The sequence below is a fragment of the Anser cygnoides genome, chromosome 3 (genome assembly GCF_040182565.1).
Source record: "Anser cygnoides isolate HZ-2024a breed goose chromosome 3, Taihu_goose_T2T_genome, whole genome shotgun sequence".
Lineage (NCBI taxonomy): Eukaryota > Metazoa > Chordata > Aves > Anseriformes > Anatidae > Anser > Anser cygnoides.
Window position 1 is genome coordinate 54,747,089 of NC_089875.1, and position 21,289 is coordinate 54,768,377.

At 36.9% G+C, this 21,289-nt stretch overlaps 1 protein-coding gene across 4 annotated transcripts in view; it reads right to left on the bottom strand.

Annotated features, from left to right (window-relative positions):
* Positions 1 to 1,086: 1,086 nt before the first annotated feature.
* The window catches only part of RGS17 (regulator of G protein signaling 17), a 77,363-nt gene continuing 57,160 nt past the window's right edge, over positions 1,087 to 21,289 (bottom strand). For 2 of the 4 annotated variants that reach the window (XM_066994205.1, XM_013178193.3), the window contains 3 exons: positions 11,899 to 11,988; positions 7,917 to 8,151; positions 1,087 to 5,238 (listed from right to left, as the gene is read on the bottom strand). In XM_066994205.1, the coding sequence (XP_066850306.1) occupies positions 5,050 to 5,238; positions 7,917 to 8,151; positions 11,899 to 11,988 (514 nt within the window). In that variant the 3' untranslated portion in view covers positions 1,087 to 5,049. The remainder of the gene's footprint in view (positions 5,239 to 7,916; positions 8,152 to 11,898; positions 11,989 to 21,289) is intronic. The other 2 variants (XM_013178194.3, XM_066994204.1) reach the window with 2 other exon arrangements.

Consider the following 21,289-nt stretch of genomic DNA (forward strand, 5'->3'; position numbering starts at 1 on the left):
TTTCATACACCAAATACTTCAGTGTTCTGAGAACAATGAAAGAAATCTTGAGAGTTTTAACTGCTGTAGAGATCACTGCTTGCGAGAGAAATACACAGAGCTTGGGAAATTCAGAATAAAAAGTGATTTAATGTAAAGCTTCTGGGAAGAAAAAAAGCTTTTGTGAGTCAATGACTGATTGTCAGCCTTTGAATCACCTTTATTGTATTTCTGTTTTAAATTGGAAGAATGGATTTCCAGAGAGTGATAGTTTGTGGATAAAGGAAGGGGCAAAATCTGGCTTTTGGCATAACGTTAAGGTAATTGTTTCCCAAAAGTGCAGACAATGTTCATGTAAGTTCTTTTTCCATCTGATGTTGGCACCATGATCGCATCATTCTTTCATCCCGCAAAGGTCACATCTGCTGGCAGAAGTATTCAGAACCAAGGTGAATGGGGATGAAGTTCTATCACTGCAACGTGTGTTCAGGACAGAGGTGGACAGGGCTGGGAGTTTGTCACTGCAGCCACATCCTAGGCTGCTGTAAAGCTCTACTTTTGGGTATCCCCAGAAATATCAACTTGGGTTGAGAAAAATCCCATTTTGAAGTTGGTAGTTAGGCTTGGTTCCATTCAGCTTGGGGCAGACATTGCAGCTGTGTACGTGCAGCCACAGCTCTTTGCTTTGTTGGATTTGATGAGGACTCAGGCTGCTGCAGACTGTGTTAAGGCTGTCAGGAGCAGGCTCACAGGCACTGTATACCTGTGACCTTTACTCCTGGTGGTGCAGGGAGCCGCTGAAGTTAAGAGGCTTCCTTGTATGAGCTTTGGTTTTGAGTCAGTGCAGTGCAATACATATGCTAAATGGCTTTTGCAACACTCACTGGATATGGAAACTGCCCGTTCCTTAGCGGGCTCATAGTGTGGTCAGTCCAGCAAACTGCTCTCACGGAAAGAGCTTCCTACCTCTTTTAGATGCTATTTCCGTGCTCAAGTGCTCCTTATGTTCGCATCTGATGCTAAGGGGAGTGAGTCTGGCATCGAGTGACGGCTCAAACCTGCTTAGTTAAGTTATAGTGTGGGTCTGCCGTATATTGTTGGTTTAGACCACAAACTAGCAGACACGTTGCGCGCTTGTAATTTAAGAGAGGGTATTATTAGCTTAAGTGTGATTTCTGCCAGCTCTCGGTGGTCCTGTGATGGCTCACGTGGATTCCGCAGGTGCTCGGGTGAGCTGTGTACCGCTGGGGGCACTGGACACCGTACGGCCACGCTTCCAGGGTGTCCTGCCTGGGCTGGGCTGGCTGACAAGCACTGCAGTCACCTCAGTCACTGACTTCTCTTTTCTCCATCATACCTTCATTCTCATCCATACCATATTTGCCTTCAAGCTAATTTAAATATTCTTGATCTTATCTGTGTTTTTGTTTTATTCTAGGTATCCCAAACTATGTTTAGCTCAGTTATTTGAAAGTTGACTGCAAACAGCTAAGTTGAATGCATGCGTAATACAACATAGACTGAGTTTCTTCAAAACCTAAGTCTCAGGAGTGTACCCAAGTGCTTATTTGTGGCTATTTGGCATTAGGCTCTATTTGACAGAAAAGATTAAACACCAGGCAAAAATGAGAAAAAACATAACTCGCTTTCTGTAGTGCGCTTGCTATATACATTTTCATGAAAAACTGAAATACAAGTTAAATACATACGTATTTTATTCCAGGCTATAGAATAAGTGTATTTAGGCAGTCTTTCAAAGTGTATTGTACACTGCATGCACAGTAAATCAGTTTAATAACTTGACTGTTTTACATTTTGTGTTCAAAGAACTGTATGACAGGCAATGAGATCATGTTATGGCACGATTTGTTGTCCATTTGGACTATATCCGTTTTTTCATAAAATTTTTGGAAATCCAAACTAATAGATGAAATGTATATTAACCATTTTAAATATGAGCATTTGCTCCAAGAAAGAAACTTCATACAGGTTATGGTCAATTTATAAATCCCTCCAACTAGAGGATTTAAGACAAGAAAATTTGAGCATGATTTCATTGCAGTATTACACTGAATTATTGGTGTAATATTTATCAAAATAATGAAACAGTTTCCAAATACAGGTTTTGGAATCCTTTGCTATAAATCAAGATAATATTTTAGGGCCCACACGGTTAGCTTTAAAAATGTCCTTGAAAGGATGACTTGTCTGTGCTGACAAGAACTTCTACCTATGTGAAGTATCTTATAAAGATAGCTTATGACTAGCAGGTCACCATCAAATAGTAACATTGAGAATATTCAAGTCTACATTTGTAAAGACTTTTGCATGCAGTTTTGTCTCTTACACATTGTTTAGATGTGTGAACTAAATGTTTTGTGCCTCAAACACCAACAAACTTGAAATTACACTATATAAATATATACATATATGATGCTGTATATGTTTAGTACCACAGTAAATACAACTGTAATCAAATGATACTAGACATATGTAGGACCATAGTTAAATTCCAGTTAAGAAAAGAAGCCAGAAAAAAATCATTTTTTTCTAACAGTATTTCACAGTAGAAGGAGGCAGTCTTTTCTCACTGACTTCCCCCCCCCTCAGGATTTGTAAACATCGTAGCTATTATTCTATCAGTATAATAATTGAATATTTTATTCATAATGGTAAGTAGCTAACCAACATGAATAAAGTTGTCATAACACAATAACACTTTCAGACAAAACAGTTATTTATTAAAAGAAACATTTATAAATATTTTGTCTTGCATTTTAAACTACATTTTCATAAATAACAATATTTAAAAGTGCTGAATATGGTAGGATAGTCAGCAACGCCACTGTAAACAGATTTGTTTTCCACTTTGCAGATTTTTTTTAGATCCCATTTTGTCAAACACTACAACAGTTAAAATATTTGCATAGGGAATAGAGAATAGCCCTTTTAATCATCTCCTGAATTCTATATAAATTACAAAACCAAATGAGTTTAAGAAACAGATCATTAAATTGTTCATATATATCCAAAAAAAGCACATAGGTTTCAAGTAAAAAGAATGATTAAAAAATTCCCCGGACTTGCTATTTGAAGCATGTTCAATAAATTAAAAAAAAAAAAAAAAGAAAAAGAAGAAAAAAAAGAGAGAGAGAGAAAGAGGTAGTAAAATAAAGGAAAAAAAAAAAAGCCCCAGGAAATAAACTAAGACCTGCATCCTACCAGCTACTGTATAGAGCCAGAGCAGCCTCGGTAGCAGCGGCTTCATCACGAGCTGGCACCAGGGGCTGCCTGCAAGAAGCAGCTTGCTGGTTGGAGCCAAGTTTGTTGGGGCCAGATTCCACTCAGTTACACAACTGTAAAGCCTTTCAGTCCCATCAAAAGCAGTAGGGTTATGCTGTGTTTAGGCCTAGGAAAGTGAGAAGGACTTTGCCTCTTAAGTCTTAGTACAAGACCAGAGTTGTCAGTGTTAAATATATATATACAAACACACATGCATATATATATATTTAACAAGCATTCAAAGCAATCTCATGGTATGTTATTAGCAGTTTGTGAGGGATGCTAATGCTCATTTGTCTTGTATATGGTAGGTATGAAGATGTTGGGATTTTTAAGTTCCAAGTCACTGTCTCTTTAAACATCAAAATGCATCCTAAAATTGGACATTTTTTGATAAAAAGGCCAAGCAAACATCTATTAAAAACACCATGGCAGCAAAGTGATTGAGTACTGTGCTGCCTTAGCTCTGATTTAGGGCTCACTACAGGATTCTTTACCCAGGAAAGACACCCGTTGAGTTTTGGTAGGCATTTTGCTTGGGTAAGGACTGCAGATTTAGGAGCCCTTGAAGTTTGGTTTAATATCACTCTCCAAACCCCTTGTTTTCAAGGAGTACTCAAAATCAATGAGGCTAGAAGTTAAGATAAATCTTCTTTAACCCGCCACCTTGTAAAACATTACTTTGTTTAAAAACATTTTTTTTTGACTGGATTTAGCTCTCGAAAAAAATCTTACAGGACAGATGTAATTCATCAAAATGTTCTAAAATGCTCTAAAATGCTACATGTAGGCAGTCTTTTATTAAATTTCTTTATTCAAAAAACTAAATTATCAAGCTTTTGTTTGTTTGTTTTTCTTTTTCTTTTTTTTTCTTTTTTTCTTTTCTGAAGTACATAACATTATACAACAGTGTTAGAACTGGATAGCCAGTCTTTAATAAATCAATTACAGTATCTGACATCTGAAATGTACATTGAAAATCTTTGTTCTTTTAACAATTAAACAATATCAGCGCATAGATTGTGTCACCCAGATATGGATCCCTTTAAGTGGTTTGTGCTTTTTTTTTCTCTCTTTCTTTTTGACATTGCAAACTCTGTAATGAAAATGCCACAGTTTTGGCAGTGAACAACCAGAGGAATCCTCCGCTTGATTTATTTTAAATAAACAGTGATAAATAGCTCTTCTTTTTTTCTTTTTTTTTTTTTTTTTTCTGTACAGAAATATTGGCTTCAAAAAGTCAGTGTATTGTACTCAGTAGAGCATGTTGAGTAATGCTACACCTTAAAAATTGGCTTTTTTCAGTTAGTGATGTTAAAAAATGCAAGCCTCTTTCTGGTTTGCTGCAATTGTTTCTATGTACCATTAGACTGTATTGCACAAAAAAGTTCTTAAATACAGATATAATTTATGTTATTGGATTAAATATTGCAACAACTAAGTGGTAAGTGAAGCAGTTTTACCTTGCACATGCAGTGTGAGGATACACAAGGAGACTGTTCATAAAACTACAAATACATCATTGCAATCTTGACTGCAGTTGGGTGAAAGGAGTGTGAAACAAATGTATTTTGGCAAATCCATTGTTCCCCTCCCATGCCATCTCAAGCAAGGAGGACCTTGGTAAAAATGTAGACATAGACCATAATATGTATTTGTTTCTTCACAGTAGCCTGAGTAGAGCTAAACTGTAGTTCTCCAGGAACCCAGCTCCAGATGTTATTAAACTACTTTTCTTCCATCCCGCCCACCCAAAAAAAATCAAGTTATTTTATTTGAAAATTAAAACTAAGTTTCAGAAGTAGAGCCTGTAATACTTTCAACAAGAGACTTATAAATTTGAGAGTTCAAAAACCTTGGAAAAGAGTCTCTGTGCATTAGGGTGTATATCTGGAGTTGGGCATCTTCATACATATGAGGACTGGGATCCAGCAAGTTTCTGTTGATCACTTCTCTCACCCGGGAATCAAGACTAACCTGAAGGAGATGAGAATAGACTGATATTAAATAATAATGCTGGAAAGGATGTATACATCTCATCATTGCATAGGGCTCCACAGAATACCCAGAGCTTATCAATTTCATAGTTTATTCAAGTTATGCTGTTTGTCTTTCACAGCCAGCATTCTAAAATGACCACACACAATTACAAAGTCAGACAACTAACTCAATTTCAGTTTTGACCTGTTCTTTTCAACCATATTAAGAGCTGTAAAATTAAATTCCTCTCTTTAACAGAATAAATACAGTGCTGCTAAATAAAGCTCAGCAGTAACCTGGATCTCCCCAAATATGTTATTATATCGTAAAATGTTTTATCTTTTTACATATTTAGAAATATTTCTCACAAAGGCTTTTTTTTTTTCCCTTATAATTTGTGGTTGAATCTTTAGAAATTTCCTATTCAGCATTCTTATTTGGCTGTCCTACAAGCAGTTTTTTTTTTGTTTGTTTGTTTGTTTTTTCAGGCCTTAAACTTGTTACTTACAAATTACCCAGAGTTTTTCGTTGTTTTTGTTGTGCTAATCTCCCCATTAATATTGAGTATTTCTGATTCATTTTTCTCTTCAAGACCCGTTAACATCTGGCAATTTATACTTTCAGGATATCATGTGTCCATATGGAAGTTGTTAGCGAGCTTCAGTTTTAGCTTCTGAAGGTGACACGTTGTCTTCCAGGCTATTTCTGACCCAGCTATTGTTCAGATTGACTTCAGTGCCTAACTGACTTAGCTGGGCAAGCATGCTGGGCTGTGTGGCCAAGCTTAACAAGCTGGAGGGGTTACTCTGATGGTGATTAAATGCTTTGAGACACAACAGCATGCAGGGGTGTAGCTTACATAGTTTTGAGCAGCAGTGTTGCAGCCTTGTCTTAGGAGTTTATTAAAATAATTTTAAATCCTAGACCAGTGCCTATCTGTAGCATGGAAATGACACGCTAAGATTGAAGCAATTGCTCCTCCCATGACACACACACATGCACACACACACGCACTTATTTTAGCAAGACCAGTTTATGCAGCTAGCTAATTGACTCCTCATTATCAAATAAAAGGGCTGGGACAAAAAAGCTCAGATTTGGCAGAGTGGCGGTGTCGTTTTGCCATTGAATATTGTAAAAGTTAATTGCAGTTATAGAGTGAAACAAAAATTAATTAGGGATCTGTTAATTCACATTGTAGTTTTTCCGTGACTCACTAGAGCCAGATGGCAAGAGTAGTTGCAATTATTAAAGTTATCTCCTTGGTAAACAGATGTATACAAGGTATTTGTTTAGTACACTAGGAGTTTCTGCCTCAATGACTTCATCACTGAGCAAGTTCCTATGTCAAAGTCCTCCTTTCAGTTCCTATGTCAAAAGGTTTCATCTGGAATGTGATGCTGGGATGAACAAGAACTTTAAAGCTCCTATGCTGATTGAAAGCATTGCAAACTCATCTTCTTTGCCTCATGGGGTTTCCAGTAGGGGCAGGAGCAATTGGGATGATGACATCCTCACACATCCAGAGCATGAAGTTTGTGAGCAGGTTTTTTTAAACCCTAAGTCAAGCAAAACTACTTTAGTGTTTAAAATGTATCTGCTGGTTCACGGTGGCTTAGAAAGACAACTGAGTGTTTAGTACATATATGTGTACTAGAGACACATATATACTATCAGGAATACACATTATCTTGCTGTATTGGTAGTTGTCTCATTCCAAAGCCAAAGCACACATGGTGTCACAAGAGAAGGGAATGGAGTTATAAATGGCTGGTGGCTTCCTTCATATGAACGAATTTGCAAGTTATTACTAAAAGCAGTGCAAAGGTAAAATGTAGCAAGACAAGTCCACAAGTGAGCGTAAATTAGCATAATACTATTGAGGAGAAAGTCAGATGCAAGACAAGGCAGAGTTGCTAAAGGTACATGACATGGCCTGAGGAACTCTTCTACAATGCCTTTATATTTATTTGTTTATTCCAAACTGTGATTTGATAGCTTTTACTCAACTTCAGCTGAAGATCATTTCAGTTTTAGGTTTGGAGGAAGTTATATATAATTTCCTAGATGTTATCATACCTTTCATTAGAGAAAATATGTGATCTCACTTCTTAGAGATCAACTTAGACTAGCTGATCCCACATAGGAATAACCAGAGCAAGTTTTACTTCTTTTTTCCCAGCCAGATGTTGCAGCAGATAAATCTGTGCTGATTATGATTTAAATTCCTTTATGTTGTACAAGACACAAACTGTGAATCTGTTTCATGATTGATTTGTTTCCTGTTAAATATTGAGTATTTTATTTGTCATATGATGCTGAAAATTTTGGTGCCATTTCTCCGTAAATCCATTTCTATGACGTATTTCTTGTTTTTGGCAGGCACACTGCATTGCTAAAGTAGTATTCCCATTTCTCATCCTTCTGTTTCTGGAATTTCCCTTTTATTCCTCTCTTATAGAGAGCTTTGAGGAGTTGTGGCCAGTGATACTAAATGGCTTAGCACCTGTGTCAGCACTTGTTCTATCCCTTGCTTTGTGATCTAAACTTCTATAATAAGTATTGCTCTCATCTGACAGATCAGGCAGACTTTCTGACCCCCCTCTGGCAATCCAGGGTATAGCATATCTGCTCTGGAATATCAGAAAATGCAAATCTAGCATTTACAGCTTTACCTCTTTTGGTGAAAGTATAGAAATGTAATCTTCATAAATAAGTCTTGCTTTTTCTTCAATAACTTTCTTGTTCTGTTCCTTCTTTAGATCTTCACATGCGAGCCAGAAAAGCAGGTTCTCTTCACTATACTCTGTTCGAAGAAACTCTCGAAAAAGGTTCCTCCCAGCTGGTGTTTTCATCATCTTGTCAAAATTCTGAGCCCAAGACAAAATTTCATCTGCAGTAGGGTTTTGGCTGCAAAAGCAAACTATCATTACAAATATGCTTCTATTTTTGTAACAATGTTTTCATACATTCATCCAAAATTCTCCTTTCAATTGCACTTTAGTCCAGAGTGAAAACTGGAAGCAACAAGGCTTCAGCAGTGACAAGAGAATTTTGTTCACTCTTCACTTGTGCATTCATTATCTCAACAGCCCAATAAACTATGTTTAATATTAAGAGACGTGCACTTGGCTTTCCGCAAGGTTTCCACTGGTATTGTTCACCATCAGACTCAAAGAAATTTCCAGCAACAGGACTGAATTCCTGCTTCTGCATTTAAAGGAGATGTGAATTGAGGCAGCTGACAATAGGTTCTTTTTCATGATGGGCTTGGAAGACACCTGATGTCCCTGCCTGCTTCTGATAGGGTTTGGCCAATCACTGCCTGCCACACGATTTGGTTCAGCAAGGACAAGAAAAACAAAAGGCTCTTGGCAGCCAAGAGCATACTAATGAGGCCCAACAAAATAGTAATTCAGAGAGCTTTTAAATTAGCATATTTCTCTATGCTTGTACCTAAGGGTTGCTAAGCTTCTCTCTGTTTGGTGCTGTTGACCTGAATGATGATCTATTGGCATGGGATGTGATGGGTGTTTCTGGCAAAACTGAAGAGAGAAGAAATGGGAAAAAATCCCCATTCCCATTTTCTGAAAGAAGCTATTTGCAGCTTGTAAGAGCGGATGCATGGGATAAGTGAACAGAAGACTAATTCGGGTCGCTAATACACTAATGTACAAATCAACAGCCTGAGAAGGTCATACTCCAAGTTACTTAAAAACAATTAAATGCGGTTTCACCCTTAACTCTGAGTGCTCATCCTCCCCTTCCTGATAGGATACAATGCAAGAGTTTTACTGGATGTTGCTAACAGTGTCTGTGCAATCATGTTGCACAATAAGTGACATTTATCCATACGATTTCAAGTCCATTTGTCAACTCCTAGTCTGCATGCAAGGCAGACTGGATGACAGGAAGCTATTCATGATAGTTTTTTGGCAGACCAAAAGATCTAATAAATGAGAAAGTGTTTAACATTGAAACTATCCAGCAAAATAGTTGTAATCTGAAGCAAAAATTATAAACATACAGATTTAAAGGTAAAAAGTCCTCTCTCTGAGGAGAATGAAACAAACCTGCTGAAGTAGATGGAGCTGACAAGCAACCTGTGTTTGGAAGGCATCTTTACTACAGTTGGATGAAAGTAAAAACAATATGAAGAAAAGTACAGAAGAAGTCCATTTTGATAAGGTTTCACTTATAAAGATTTTTTTTTCCACTATAAGGTGTGTCATTTCATTAAAAACTGCTTTCCTGTTCCCTCTCCAAAATGCTAGTTTCCTGAGGAGATTTGTGAAGAATACTCTTGTGCTATACCATTATATCAGTTTAAAGAAAGAATCACATGCAGAATCTCCAGTTTGATAAACTAAGGCTCATTTTTGTTTAAATAACTCATCCTGATGTTGGGAAATAGAAGAACAACTCCCTTTTTGAAGTCTTGAATTTAGTAGACATAGAAACCATCCAAAACACCGCAGTGGGGCAGTGTCTGAATGTTCCTTGTTCCCAGGAAAGAAGAGGTAGATACTTACATGGAAAATTTGAACCTCTGGATGTTCACTCACCTCCTGTTTGGGTGTAGCCCTAACATACAGCACATGATGAGGCCTGATGTATGCTGGGAGCAGCACCATTACGTTAAAATGTGAGTATCATGTGTGTGGGACACTATGGAGAGTGAGACAAGGGCCATCCTGCAGCCATTGTGACCTTTGGCTCTCATCTCCTGCATTTTTGCAACAGCAACTGTCTGGCAGTTTCTGCAGAATTCAGTAATTTAGGGGGTGGTGTAGACTGAAAGAGGTCTAAACACATCAGTTCACCCAACAAGCCTTTCAAATGAGTGGATCTGTCAGCAACTGAACTGCTGAGACTAGGATGTGCCTAGGAAGAAGCAGGAAAGGTGAGCACCCTCCTCATCAGCCAAGTAACTATGTTGCTCAGTCATGCATGAGTTGATGAACTTGCAAAGTTGGTGAATTTGTGAATTAATGAATTAATGAATAAATGAAGTTGTGAATCAGAATCTTAATAAGTTAGTCTCTTAAAAGGCTACTGAGATCGTTTGTTTTTTACCTAATGAGCTCATGCAATCACAGAGTACCTTGTCCTGTAAATTTGACAAGTTCAGACAAACTAAGATACTAACCTTAGCTGATGGATGCTACCTGACATAAGTTTCACTAGCAGTGGATGCAAAAATGTAGGTTTTGCCATGGGCTAAATTCAGGTGCTCTGGGTATGGTCTGGAGTTTTTGATCTCCATTGGATTACAGAAGGATCTTCAGTTATGTAGGATGCAGTTTTATATCATGGTCGAGCTGAATTTTAAAAAAATGGAATTAATATTTAACTAAGTAATCTCTTTACCTGCTACCTCTGCACATTTTCCTTGAGTTGAAGAACCTCAGATGAATACCAATTCAGTGTAGTTTGTGGTGGGGGAGCAGAACTGGAGGCAAAAGAGGAGGGAGCAGAGAGATGTCATGGGTGGCAAACCTCCTTCTCCCAAAAGGCAAGGAGCTGTCAAGTCATAGCTTTGAATTAACTACATCTTTGTCTTGTGAAGCCACATCCTTACTCTCTGTTAATATTCCTCTGACAGACCTTTCAGGCTTCCTGTCTCTCTGCCTACCACAGACAATGACGTTGAGAACACAGGATCTCAGCCATGCAGGCTGAGCTCCCTGACTAAACTCTGTTCTTCCTTTGCACGGCAAAGCTACAAGGCTGAGTGTTAAAGCCTATGAAACATATAATCCTAGATGGAAATGTCACAAAGTACCATAGATATGTTGCGATGGAGAGCTCCTGTAAGTTTGTTGCAAGTAACTTGAATTCTGGGGTGCTCAGCAGAATATAACTGAAGGAAATAAATAGTTAAAACATACTCCTATAAACCTAAAAAAAACTGTCAAATCAGTTCACTAGATGTTCTTTGTCAGAAAGAGCAACGACAACAAAAAAAGTCTATACTACTTATATCTTGTGGAAATTTTTGATTTTAACCTCTCAGAAATGACTGTGAGTAGCAATGGATAGGCTGAGATGATTGGATTGCTTTTAAAATAGATCATAGAGTTAGAGTCAAGTTAGAGTTAAGTTTTAATTTACTTTTTATGGGATTAGAGAAGTCAAGACCACTGATAGTTTAGCATATTTCCCAACAGAATAAATACGGGCCCAACCTTCAGCCAGACACAGAAGCTCAGAACTTTAATGCACATTTGCCCAGCTTTCAGAGTATGTGTTTCCTTGGTTAATTCAGATGAAACCATAGTCCAAACTGTTCTACAAAAAGTAGCCATGTTAAAAATCTGACTATAAAGTACACTTTTTCCCAAGTTAGTTTTTCTTCTTGTCTGGGTAAGCAGAAGAAAATGATCCCACAAATAGCATACACTTCCTATAGATCAATGGAACCATTCTTGCACCTCCCATTTCTTCCCATCGTTCTTTACCAACAAATGTGAAACTGTAGGTAAGCCTGAATGTCCCTGTTGGCATTTCATATCAGGCCTCATTTTGCTTCCTTTTGTCTAGAAATTTTAGGAGGAAAAGTCATTAAAAGAATATTTCAGAAGCCTACAAAACCAAAACAAATTAGTTAAAGGCAAATTAAAAGACATTTACTGGACAATAGTTTAACCAACTTACCATTCTTCTATGACTTGGATGCTCTCCATTTTGGTCGTATGTGTTGGCCTTCCTGCATTGTCTCCTCTATCTTCATTCCTAACAGTGAGGCTGCAATGTAGTACAACACTTTATTTTGTCTAGAGAAAGTTAATTTAAAACAATGACTACAGAAACGCAAACTTTCAAAAGATATAAATGTATGTAAAGTGTCATTTTTCACTCTTGCCCCTAAAATTTACACCCAAATCAAAATTTACATTTGGAGAGAAATTTTTTATAACTTTTTTTTTTCTGTAATAATGATGAATGTTAATTAACAGTTGGTATTAACATATGTGATTTTTATTTATTTATTTATTTACAAGCTGACAGTTTATCCACTGAAAAATGGAGAAGAACTTAGAGATCACTGTTGGAGTAATTTCACTTAGGAAATTTTGGATAATATTAGTAACAATAAGGATAGGGAGGATAAGAATATCTGAATCAGACACTGATCAGGGATTGGTGCCCCACCAGCTCTGGATGGTTGTTCATTCTTTATGAACATCCCCCTTTTTCTCTCCAGGATATAGTGGCAGTAGATGGCTTGGATACAGATCTTAGCATGTGGCTACTCCTTATGATTTCCTCCTCTAATTCAAATTTTTTTTTCATTCCAAAAAGTTAAAGTTACTGGCCTCTCAACAGAAAGGCCTCCATTAAAGTTATATTACTAGAAGCAATGAAAATAAAAACTTCCTTTAGGTAAAGACCTAGTTAAATTGTATTTGTTATTATTATTATTATTATTATTATTATTATTATTATTATTTTAATTTTTGGCTTCTCTTTCAAGCTGGTAACTTGCATCACTTACTTTTCTGTAAATGTCTTTTTAATTGGATGTGGTTCAGTGGTAGTGGCTTCCCCTGTGTGTGCTCTGTATGAGTGTTCTGGACCATGGTATTGCCAGCAAAAACACAGTCCCTGATAACTACTGAAATAAAGTGCGTTTTGAATAACATCAGTATTCATATTAGAAAGCTGGTTCCAATAATTAAGCTTAAGAAGTGAAACATAGAAAATGGAGATTTTCCTTCAATGGGTGTTCCCCGCATATTCAACTGAGGGAAAACAAGCAACCAAGCAAAAAATTCCCCCCTCTTAGTCCTAAAAAAGCTCGTATTTTGAATATTTAGTATTCATCATACAATGATGCTCTCAATCATTCCAAGTGGAGATATGCAAAAATATGTTGATAACATAAGTGTGTCCCCCCCCGCAACTGTAGTAACTTCCACTCAGTTCTAAGAAGAAATCCCAACTTTGAGACATTTTTAGCACAAATAACCTTTCTTCCTAGCCCTTCTGCATTGACGAGTTTCATCAACATGTTTTCAAGCATTTGGCAGAGTGAATAGGGGATCTCAACTACTCTTCTGAAAATTGGCAGTTTAAACTTGCATGTAAAGCAGAGCACATATTAAGACTTAAACATTACAAAGACGTACACTTTCAAACAAAGCTGTTTGATACTGGTTGCTCCTTCACTTACCTGCCAAGACCTTAGTTCAGGCCCTTGGTCCTGCTTCCCCTGTTACAGCGTAGGAATGCAGCTCCAGTGCTGCTAAGGTGTTAGGGTGTCATCAACTGCTGCAGGAGAAACAACACATCCTGAACTCTGGGGTTGGCAGGTAAAAAGCCCTTCCATCTCCTCTGACCTGTTGCTTGTCAGTCTATAGAGGGAGCACCCATGAAAACCGATGGGAGTTCCATATATAGAAGGAGAAAAAAAGGGACCATCCACTTTCTGTCTTGTAATCTTTAAGTCCGCACATGTAACTGCTTAGGGTTTACTTTGCATCTGGTTGGAGCACAAAGTGAGGGCAAAGGAGAAGCAGGGGAGGCACAAAGCTGCTCTCCCTCCCTGCCTTTGCAGTCGTCCACTAGAAGAGCATTCATTCGTGTTCTCGGCTGGGTTCAGAGAACTGACTGTCCTTTGGGCCATGGGGGTGTGACACAGCAGAAGCAGGAAACAGCTTGTGTCAGCTGGGAATGCAGCAGGGTGTTCACCTGAGTCCTTCAAAAAAAGGCTGCCCTTTTCTTTCTTCTATCACATGAGCAGTAGCTAAACCATACTGAGATAATTTACTTATTGGACAGTAGACTTATTGCAAGGTTTGGATGCAGAGTCTTACTGGAAGTGGAAGGTGACTGATCTGAGAGCAGCTAATCTGCCCTGCTAATTTAATTTGATGTCTGGGGTCAGATATTGATGGTTGTGCTCATGCAAAATCTGTGCTGAACTTCAGAAAACCAATACGGGTTGATGAAAGGGGAATACAAGTAGTGAGTAGGGAATAAGAAAGAGAAATAGAGAAATGGACGAGAAATCCATGTTGACCTCATTGCACGTTTTTATCAGAGGAGTAATGGATAGGCCCTATGCATTTTGATTTTCTGCAAGACTACATGTTGGTAAAAAGTTTGGATTGTGGGCCCAGAATGCAACGTACAGTTTTCTGGTATTTATACCAGTGTGATAGTGTGAAGGGCACACTTGGCCCTTCATCTCAGCAGTCATAGCTGAAGTTCAATGGCTGAAGTTAGTCAGCACTACAAAACAGGGAAGACTCTAAAAGAGGTGTTAGACGTGGCTGGACCAATTTCTCAAGTTTGGATACTGTATTCAAAACTATGCTAAATTTATAATATATCTTGGCCTAAATTCTACATTATGTTTCTAGTGACAACAACTAGCCCTACATTTCAACTTTTATTTATCTACATCTGTCAAGACTGGAGTTCCATCGGATACATTATTTTTGCTATGTTTTTCCTGTGAAAGAAACCATCATTTTTATACAGAAGTACATTCAATTCAGACATGTTCTGTTTTCAGTCAAGGAACTGGTTCGTGTTAAGTTAGAAAAAAATATATTAAATATTTACACATTTGTGACTATAAAGCTAATTTAAAAGCAGTCTTTAAATAACACTGATCACAATAACAGACTGCTACCTTTTACATCAAAATGACAACACTACATTGTTATTTGCTAAGTTGCTATCTTCATTTGAAAATACCCTATCTGCTCACATTTCTCTGTGGAATTCAAGCTTATCCTTCATACACTACTCCACCATGGAAGCTAGCTGATTATGGCAGAAGAATTATTTAGTGTAAAACTAAATTAACTAAAAGCAACAGGATGATCAACAAATGGCCTTACATATTTAAGGCTTTGAGAAAAAGGAAATTGCTGAGAAGCCTTATTAAAAAAAAAAAAAAAAGTAGTTAAATAAAAGAGAGGTGTTCTAGGGAGACATCTGATGGAAATTAACATATATGGCACCTATTATTGTGTATTAGTTAGAATATATCCAACAGAGATCTTTAAAATTTAGAGACACAAATTATCTATAATAAAACTGCAACAAAACTACTAAGGGATTAAAAAGAGAGAGTTTGGGCTGCCTAACGGAAGAGTTAAGTGCAAAGCACAAGCAGTGGTTTGTTTTCTGTTCTTTTGGAAGGTTTGTTCTACCCATATTTGTGCTGACTTTATTTATAAGTATAAATAAGTATAAGTACTTCAGTAAGCCCAAGTACTTGACCTTGATGTTGCTTTCAAATATATCTTGGGTTCTTGACACTTATAAAAATAATAGTTACTTTAACTACTGCAACAGTATTATTATGAGTAATTTATATTTGAAGTCAGTACAATTCTATTTTGCTACTTCAGGATCTTTATAAGTAAAAATATTAATGTCCAGGGATTGCATGAAGATGTATACAAATTGAAAATATTACCATATACAAGGTTAAAATGGTCTGGGTTCCTAGCTGATGTGTTTTTGGAGAAAATACTGGGATTCAGAAGACCAACATTTATTTATTTAGCTACTATTAATCACCTGTTAATATCCATGTTCAGAAATTAAATAGTTGTTCTGTTGAGTAATTACTTTAATAAAAATATATTGCAGCCCACTGGTGCACAGTGAGGTAAAAAAGGCAAGCTAATTGGGTAGAATCATCAAGAGAGCTGGAGTAATTTAAGAGCAAGGACCTCACTACCTGTCCTTCAAGGTGTTTCCTGCCGATGGTTTTAGCCTTTTTTAAAAGCTGGTTAATTTCTCTACTGCTGCACTCACCTTTACTGCCACTAAGAAACTGAAAATTAGTTAGAGCTTGGACCTAATCTTTCATTCTATGTATATCCAGTACATGAGTAGTCTTTCACTGTTTCCCAAACATCAGATCCTTATATACCAGTAGCCTAAATCTGGTGAATCAACGAAATTACTGTTATGGCAAGAAAATTGCCATGGTGACAGGTGCTAAGACCAATACTCTGCCAGTGCATGGCTACCACTAATTACTATTTACTCAGGTATTTTCTGGGTTATACGCATCATATGCAGTATATCATCCCAGTATTTTGCAATTATATCTGGCATTGAAGACTGACAATTAAAGCCTGTCCTCTTAGTGTCATTTATTGTGTTGCCATGAAGATAAGGAGTAGAAATCAAATGGGGACATTGTACACTTATTTGGTAAGCTATTGGGTTGCCATTCAGGAGATCAGTGCTCAATTTCTACTTCATTGCTGTTGATTATATTTTGGCCTGAATCTGTGTGTGTAATGCAGTAGGGCCACGATCCTTTTAGCCACTGCTGTAACACAACTGCATTTTTTATTTCAGCCGAAAGGCCACATAAGTCAGTTGCACACATATAATCTAAAGGCAGAATTTGGTTTCCAGGTAAAAATCAATATTCATTTCAGGGCCTCTGGATAACAGATGAATGTTCTGACATGTTTCTTTCACAGGTTTACCATCTGAAAGAGTATATCTTGCTGACACTACTTTTCACCTATCCTACTCCTAGGAAATTTTGTTATCATTGGATCAAAAGACAAAATATTTTTAGGTCTTGTGTGCAAGACCCAGGAAGGATTGTTTTGACGCTTGAATCCATCTTCCAGTTTAAGCAAACTATATGCAGGGCTAACATAACTTAAATAATAGTGATTTAGTAGGTGTAGATGAAATGAAAAGTTGTTTTTTTTTCTTTTTTTTCTTGGAAAGGAAAGGAAGGGAAAGGAAAGGAAAGGAAAGGAAAGGAAAGGAAAGGAAAGGAAAGGAAAGGAAAGGAAAGGAAAGGAAAGGAAAGGAAAGGAAAGGAAAGGAAAGGAAAGGAAAGGAAAGGAAAGGAAAGGAAAGGAAAGGAAAGGAAAGGAAAAAGGAAAGGAAAGGAAAGGAAAGGAAAGGAAAGGAAAGGATAAAGAGAAGAGAAAAGAGAAAAAAGAGAAAAGAAAAAAAAAAAGAAAAAAGAATGAGATCAAGATATATTTGAGATTTCAAAATTCCACTGGCAGACAATATAATGTGGCCCTTTACCTGAAAATGTTGAGAAACTCAGGTCAAATTTGCCAAACAGATTCAGCCATTAAATATGTTTTTCAGGGTGATCTGGAGGAGGAGAAGCCCTTTGCTAAACCAGAAGGTTAGTAGATTCATTGAATGGTTTGAAACACCCTCACTGTTGGACTGTTGTGGGGTCTTTCAAGATGTTCTGCTGAAATTATTCCACTTGATAAAAATAACAGGTTACATGAGGTGGAAATAAGAGACTCTTAATGGCAAAACATTGCATAATGAATAATTTTATATAAAGTACAATATTTTTATACCATTGAGGGGAGAGCCTGAAAACAAGAACATATGATCACTGAATTTTCCTGAAAAGAGGAAAATGTGTTTTTGAGTACTCTGAGACAAAGATGGGCAGTAATCCTAGATCTCTGCCCAGCTGGCTAAATACCTTCACTCTTCAGTATAAAATGTTAGTGCCCCTTCCTGCCTCCAAGCTCTTTGATTCCTTCATTTTATTTTTATTTTTATTTATTTTTTAATAAATGTCTGATGTCAAACATGCCATATGAACAGAAATATATTTTTCCTGGGTTTAATTTGGATGCAGAAAAAGTGCATGCTGGTATCTCCTGCCATTTTTGATTGTGCATCAATCTGATCAGACTTTTTTCAAAAGTTTAATTCAACAGTCAGTCATTGAAAAATCAGCATATTTGCACAGCTCTGTTCAGCTGCTGAGGCAGGCTCTGGTAGAAGTCAAAGATGGATGTGGTCTCGTGATGCTGTATGGCACTAAAACAGACAACTATACTGGCACCCTTTAATTTCTTCATGAAACAAAGGATAAAATTATCTTCTGACAACTTCTTTCTTCTGACAGATGGAATAGTGAAGCTTGAAGGCAGTGAAAACTATGCAGGGCTGTGTTTATGACCAGAGGAGTATGATGATTTTACTATATTGAATAAATCAAAAATAATGAAAAATAGCTGCAATATATTTGTGATCTGTTTGTAAAGAACAATAAAGCTATGTTAATCTCATAACTTAGGCAGAGCCTAGTCAGTAATGCTATCTTCTATCTCCCATTTAAAGTTGCAAAAATAGGTATTTGTCAAAAGGATTTTTAAAAGAGCTTTTTTTTTTTTTTTTTTTTTGGTAGCTGAGAAAAAGTTAGGAAGGGTTGACTTTTGATACAGTAAGTGAAAAAATTTAGAATAATTAGTTTGAGAAACACTTGAACTAGAGTAATGATTTTTGTCAAGAAGTGATGCCCTCCACTAGATATTTTCATAGGGGATGCATGAGACATAAAAGCCATGTGTTATGGTCTCTTATCTCTGACCTCTGAGAATTTATATCCTTGTCAGTAAGAATTGCAAGACAGGCTAAAGCATTTAGATTGTTGTAATACCAATATATGCAAAGCATAGAAATGCAGAGCAACCTTCAGCCAAATTAGTAGCACTAAATGAATTCTGGAGCAGACGCTCCAGAGAAAAAAACCCTGGTGACAAAGCCAGCATAAGTGATGTACATCTAGCCCACAGAAAGACGTAAATCAGTTAAAAGTGCTTATTTGTTATTTCAATATATATATATACATTGATTGTCTGCAAGAAATTGAAGTGGAAGCGGTGGTCAAGAGCCTTGGGAATCATTTACAGAATGATTACAGGTCTTAACTGAGGCAGCAGAACATGATCATCTTTGTCCAAAGGTAAAGCAGAAAAAAAAAAAAAGTGAAGGAATTTATTTTAGAATTAGTGTCCTTCCTAGTTCTTTAATGAAGTAAGATTTACAGATCTTCATTGAATTCAGTGAAGAAATGTAGGATGTAAAATTTTATGTTGAATACATGTTAGGATCTTAGAGAAAAATAGCTACATCCTTCTTTGAGGCAATGAATTGTCTCATGCTTTAAACTAAATGAGGGAGATTGTGTTTAGTAGACTGCCACAGGAAAGCAGCCTGTTGGGGAAAAGCCAACAATTACCATAAGGCTATAATCAGCCTACTTGGCAGTGTCCACTGAAACTGTAAACTCCTTTCAAAAAGTCCAGGTACCTGTGGTGCTAAGTTTCCTGAGTGCCAGAGTTACATTTGCCTTAAGTGAAAAGATGGCGCAAGAGATATGTATGATACAAATTGTTTCTTAAAAAAATAGAATAATAATAATCAAAACAAACCTACACACTGCCTTGAACTCAGCTATTTTAGAGTGAAAAAAAAGTGTTTGCAAAGAGAACTTGAGGCCCGATTCTGCAAGCCTACCTCATATAAGAAAAAAAAAAAAAGCAATAATTTTGTTTAGTTTTGTTTTTAAATAAAACAAGTATTTGCAAGGTTCAAAGGTTCTCTCATCCTGGAGATTTTATATTGCAGCTAAAAAAACTCTAATATTTCAAAGCTTCAGTGAGGGAAAGGAATGTGCAGTCACAAACTTCCAAGTTCATGTGTTCAGTTTAGTTCAGCTTGCACCATGATCGCAACATTCTGACCTGTAACCATAAAAGCCACAATGATAACTAGATGATAACTGATAACTGGCTTTTTTTTTTCTTTTTTTTTTTTCCCTTCTCATAGGTCACAAAAGGTAAAATAAAAATGAACCAGATGATAAAACAGACACTTTCTTTCTTCCAATGGCTAGAATACATTAAATTGCTCCCTTTCCAATTTTTCTTGGTGGTATTTTTTCTGTTTGATTCAGATTGGTATGTTGTAGTGTGGTGTACTTCAGATTTTTCCTCTTTTTCCATCTCTTTGTTTGAAGAGCATACAGCTGAGATACGGTATGTAACAGACGGTTGGGCACTTGTGTGTGCTGTGAATGAGCTTTCAACTAAAAAGCTTAGTGCCTGCTCAAGATCCAGTAATAGTAAATGCAGGCAGACTTCTGGCTCCCATATGCATCTTTCGGCATACCGTAAATCCTGGGGGCCAATGGGAAACTCAAGGAAATTTTCTGGTCGGATTTTCACTAATGGGTACAGAAGTTGTTTCACAGCCCTTTGTACTGTGGTGTGGTAGGGAACACAGCTGACTGAAACTGAGTTTGTATTGGGTACAAATTGACAGTTGAAGATAATTTACTTCTGAATTGGATTTTAAACACTTCATTTTCCACAAAACAGAATTTCTGAAAAAGTAAGTTTCAGATTCATGAAATTTCATAATTTGTTTTGATACTCTTAAAATCATTTTTCTTCAATTATACAGTAAAATAATCTGTAGTTTTGGTTTCATTCACTGCTAGTAGGTGCTAGTTACTATGAAAAACTGCTAGTTACTAACAACAAACTAGTCATTTATATTTATTTCCAGCTAATATAATCAAAAATACATTTAAATGAATTACTGTGCTTAGATTTATTAAAGTGCTTGACTTTAAAAAGCTCTTTAAAAAGTTACATTCTGTCATAGCAGATTTTTTTTTCCCCAGTAATCTCTCTGATAATTAGAAAAGAGATTTTCTAATAAGAAAGCAGTTAACAAGAAAATCCAAAAGCTGTAACTCTTAATTTCACGATACCTGGAGCCTACTATTTTATCTCTCAGAGTCCTGCTAATACTTTTTCACCTTCCATTAGAGTCATGTTTGTGCTGAGCATTATTGAGAGAAGTTTGAAGAGCAATGCCTGAAAGAATCAAAACCCCAAAACACAAAAAAAACCTGCATTTGTTTTGTGTGTTATTTTGAAGTATCCTTGCTTCCCTAAATCAGTCATGAGATTCCTAGACAAGTGGCTGTGAAGTGTTTGAAGACAGGAGTGAAGAGTTATCTGCATCCTTCCAATACCTAAAGGGGGCCTACAAGAAAGCAGAAGAAGAACTCAGTCAGGGAGTGTAGTGACAGGACAAGGAGTAATGGTTTTAAAGTATAAAAGGGTAGGTTTAAATTAGATGTTAGGAAGAAATTATTTACTATGAGGGTGGAACAGATTGCCCAGAGAAGCTCTGTATGCCCTGTCCCTGGAGGTGTTCAAGGCCAGGCTGGAGGGGGCTTTGAGCAACCTGGTCTATTGGGAGGTGT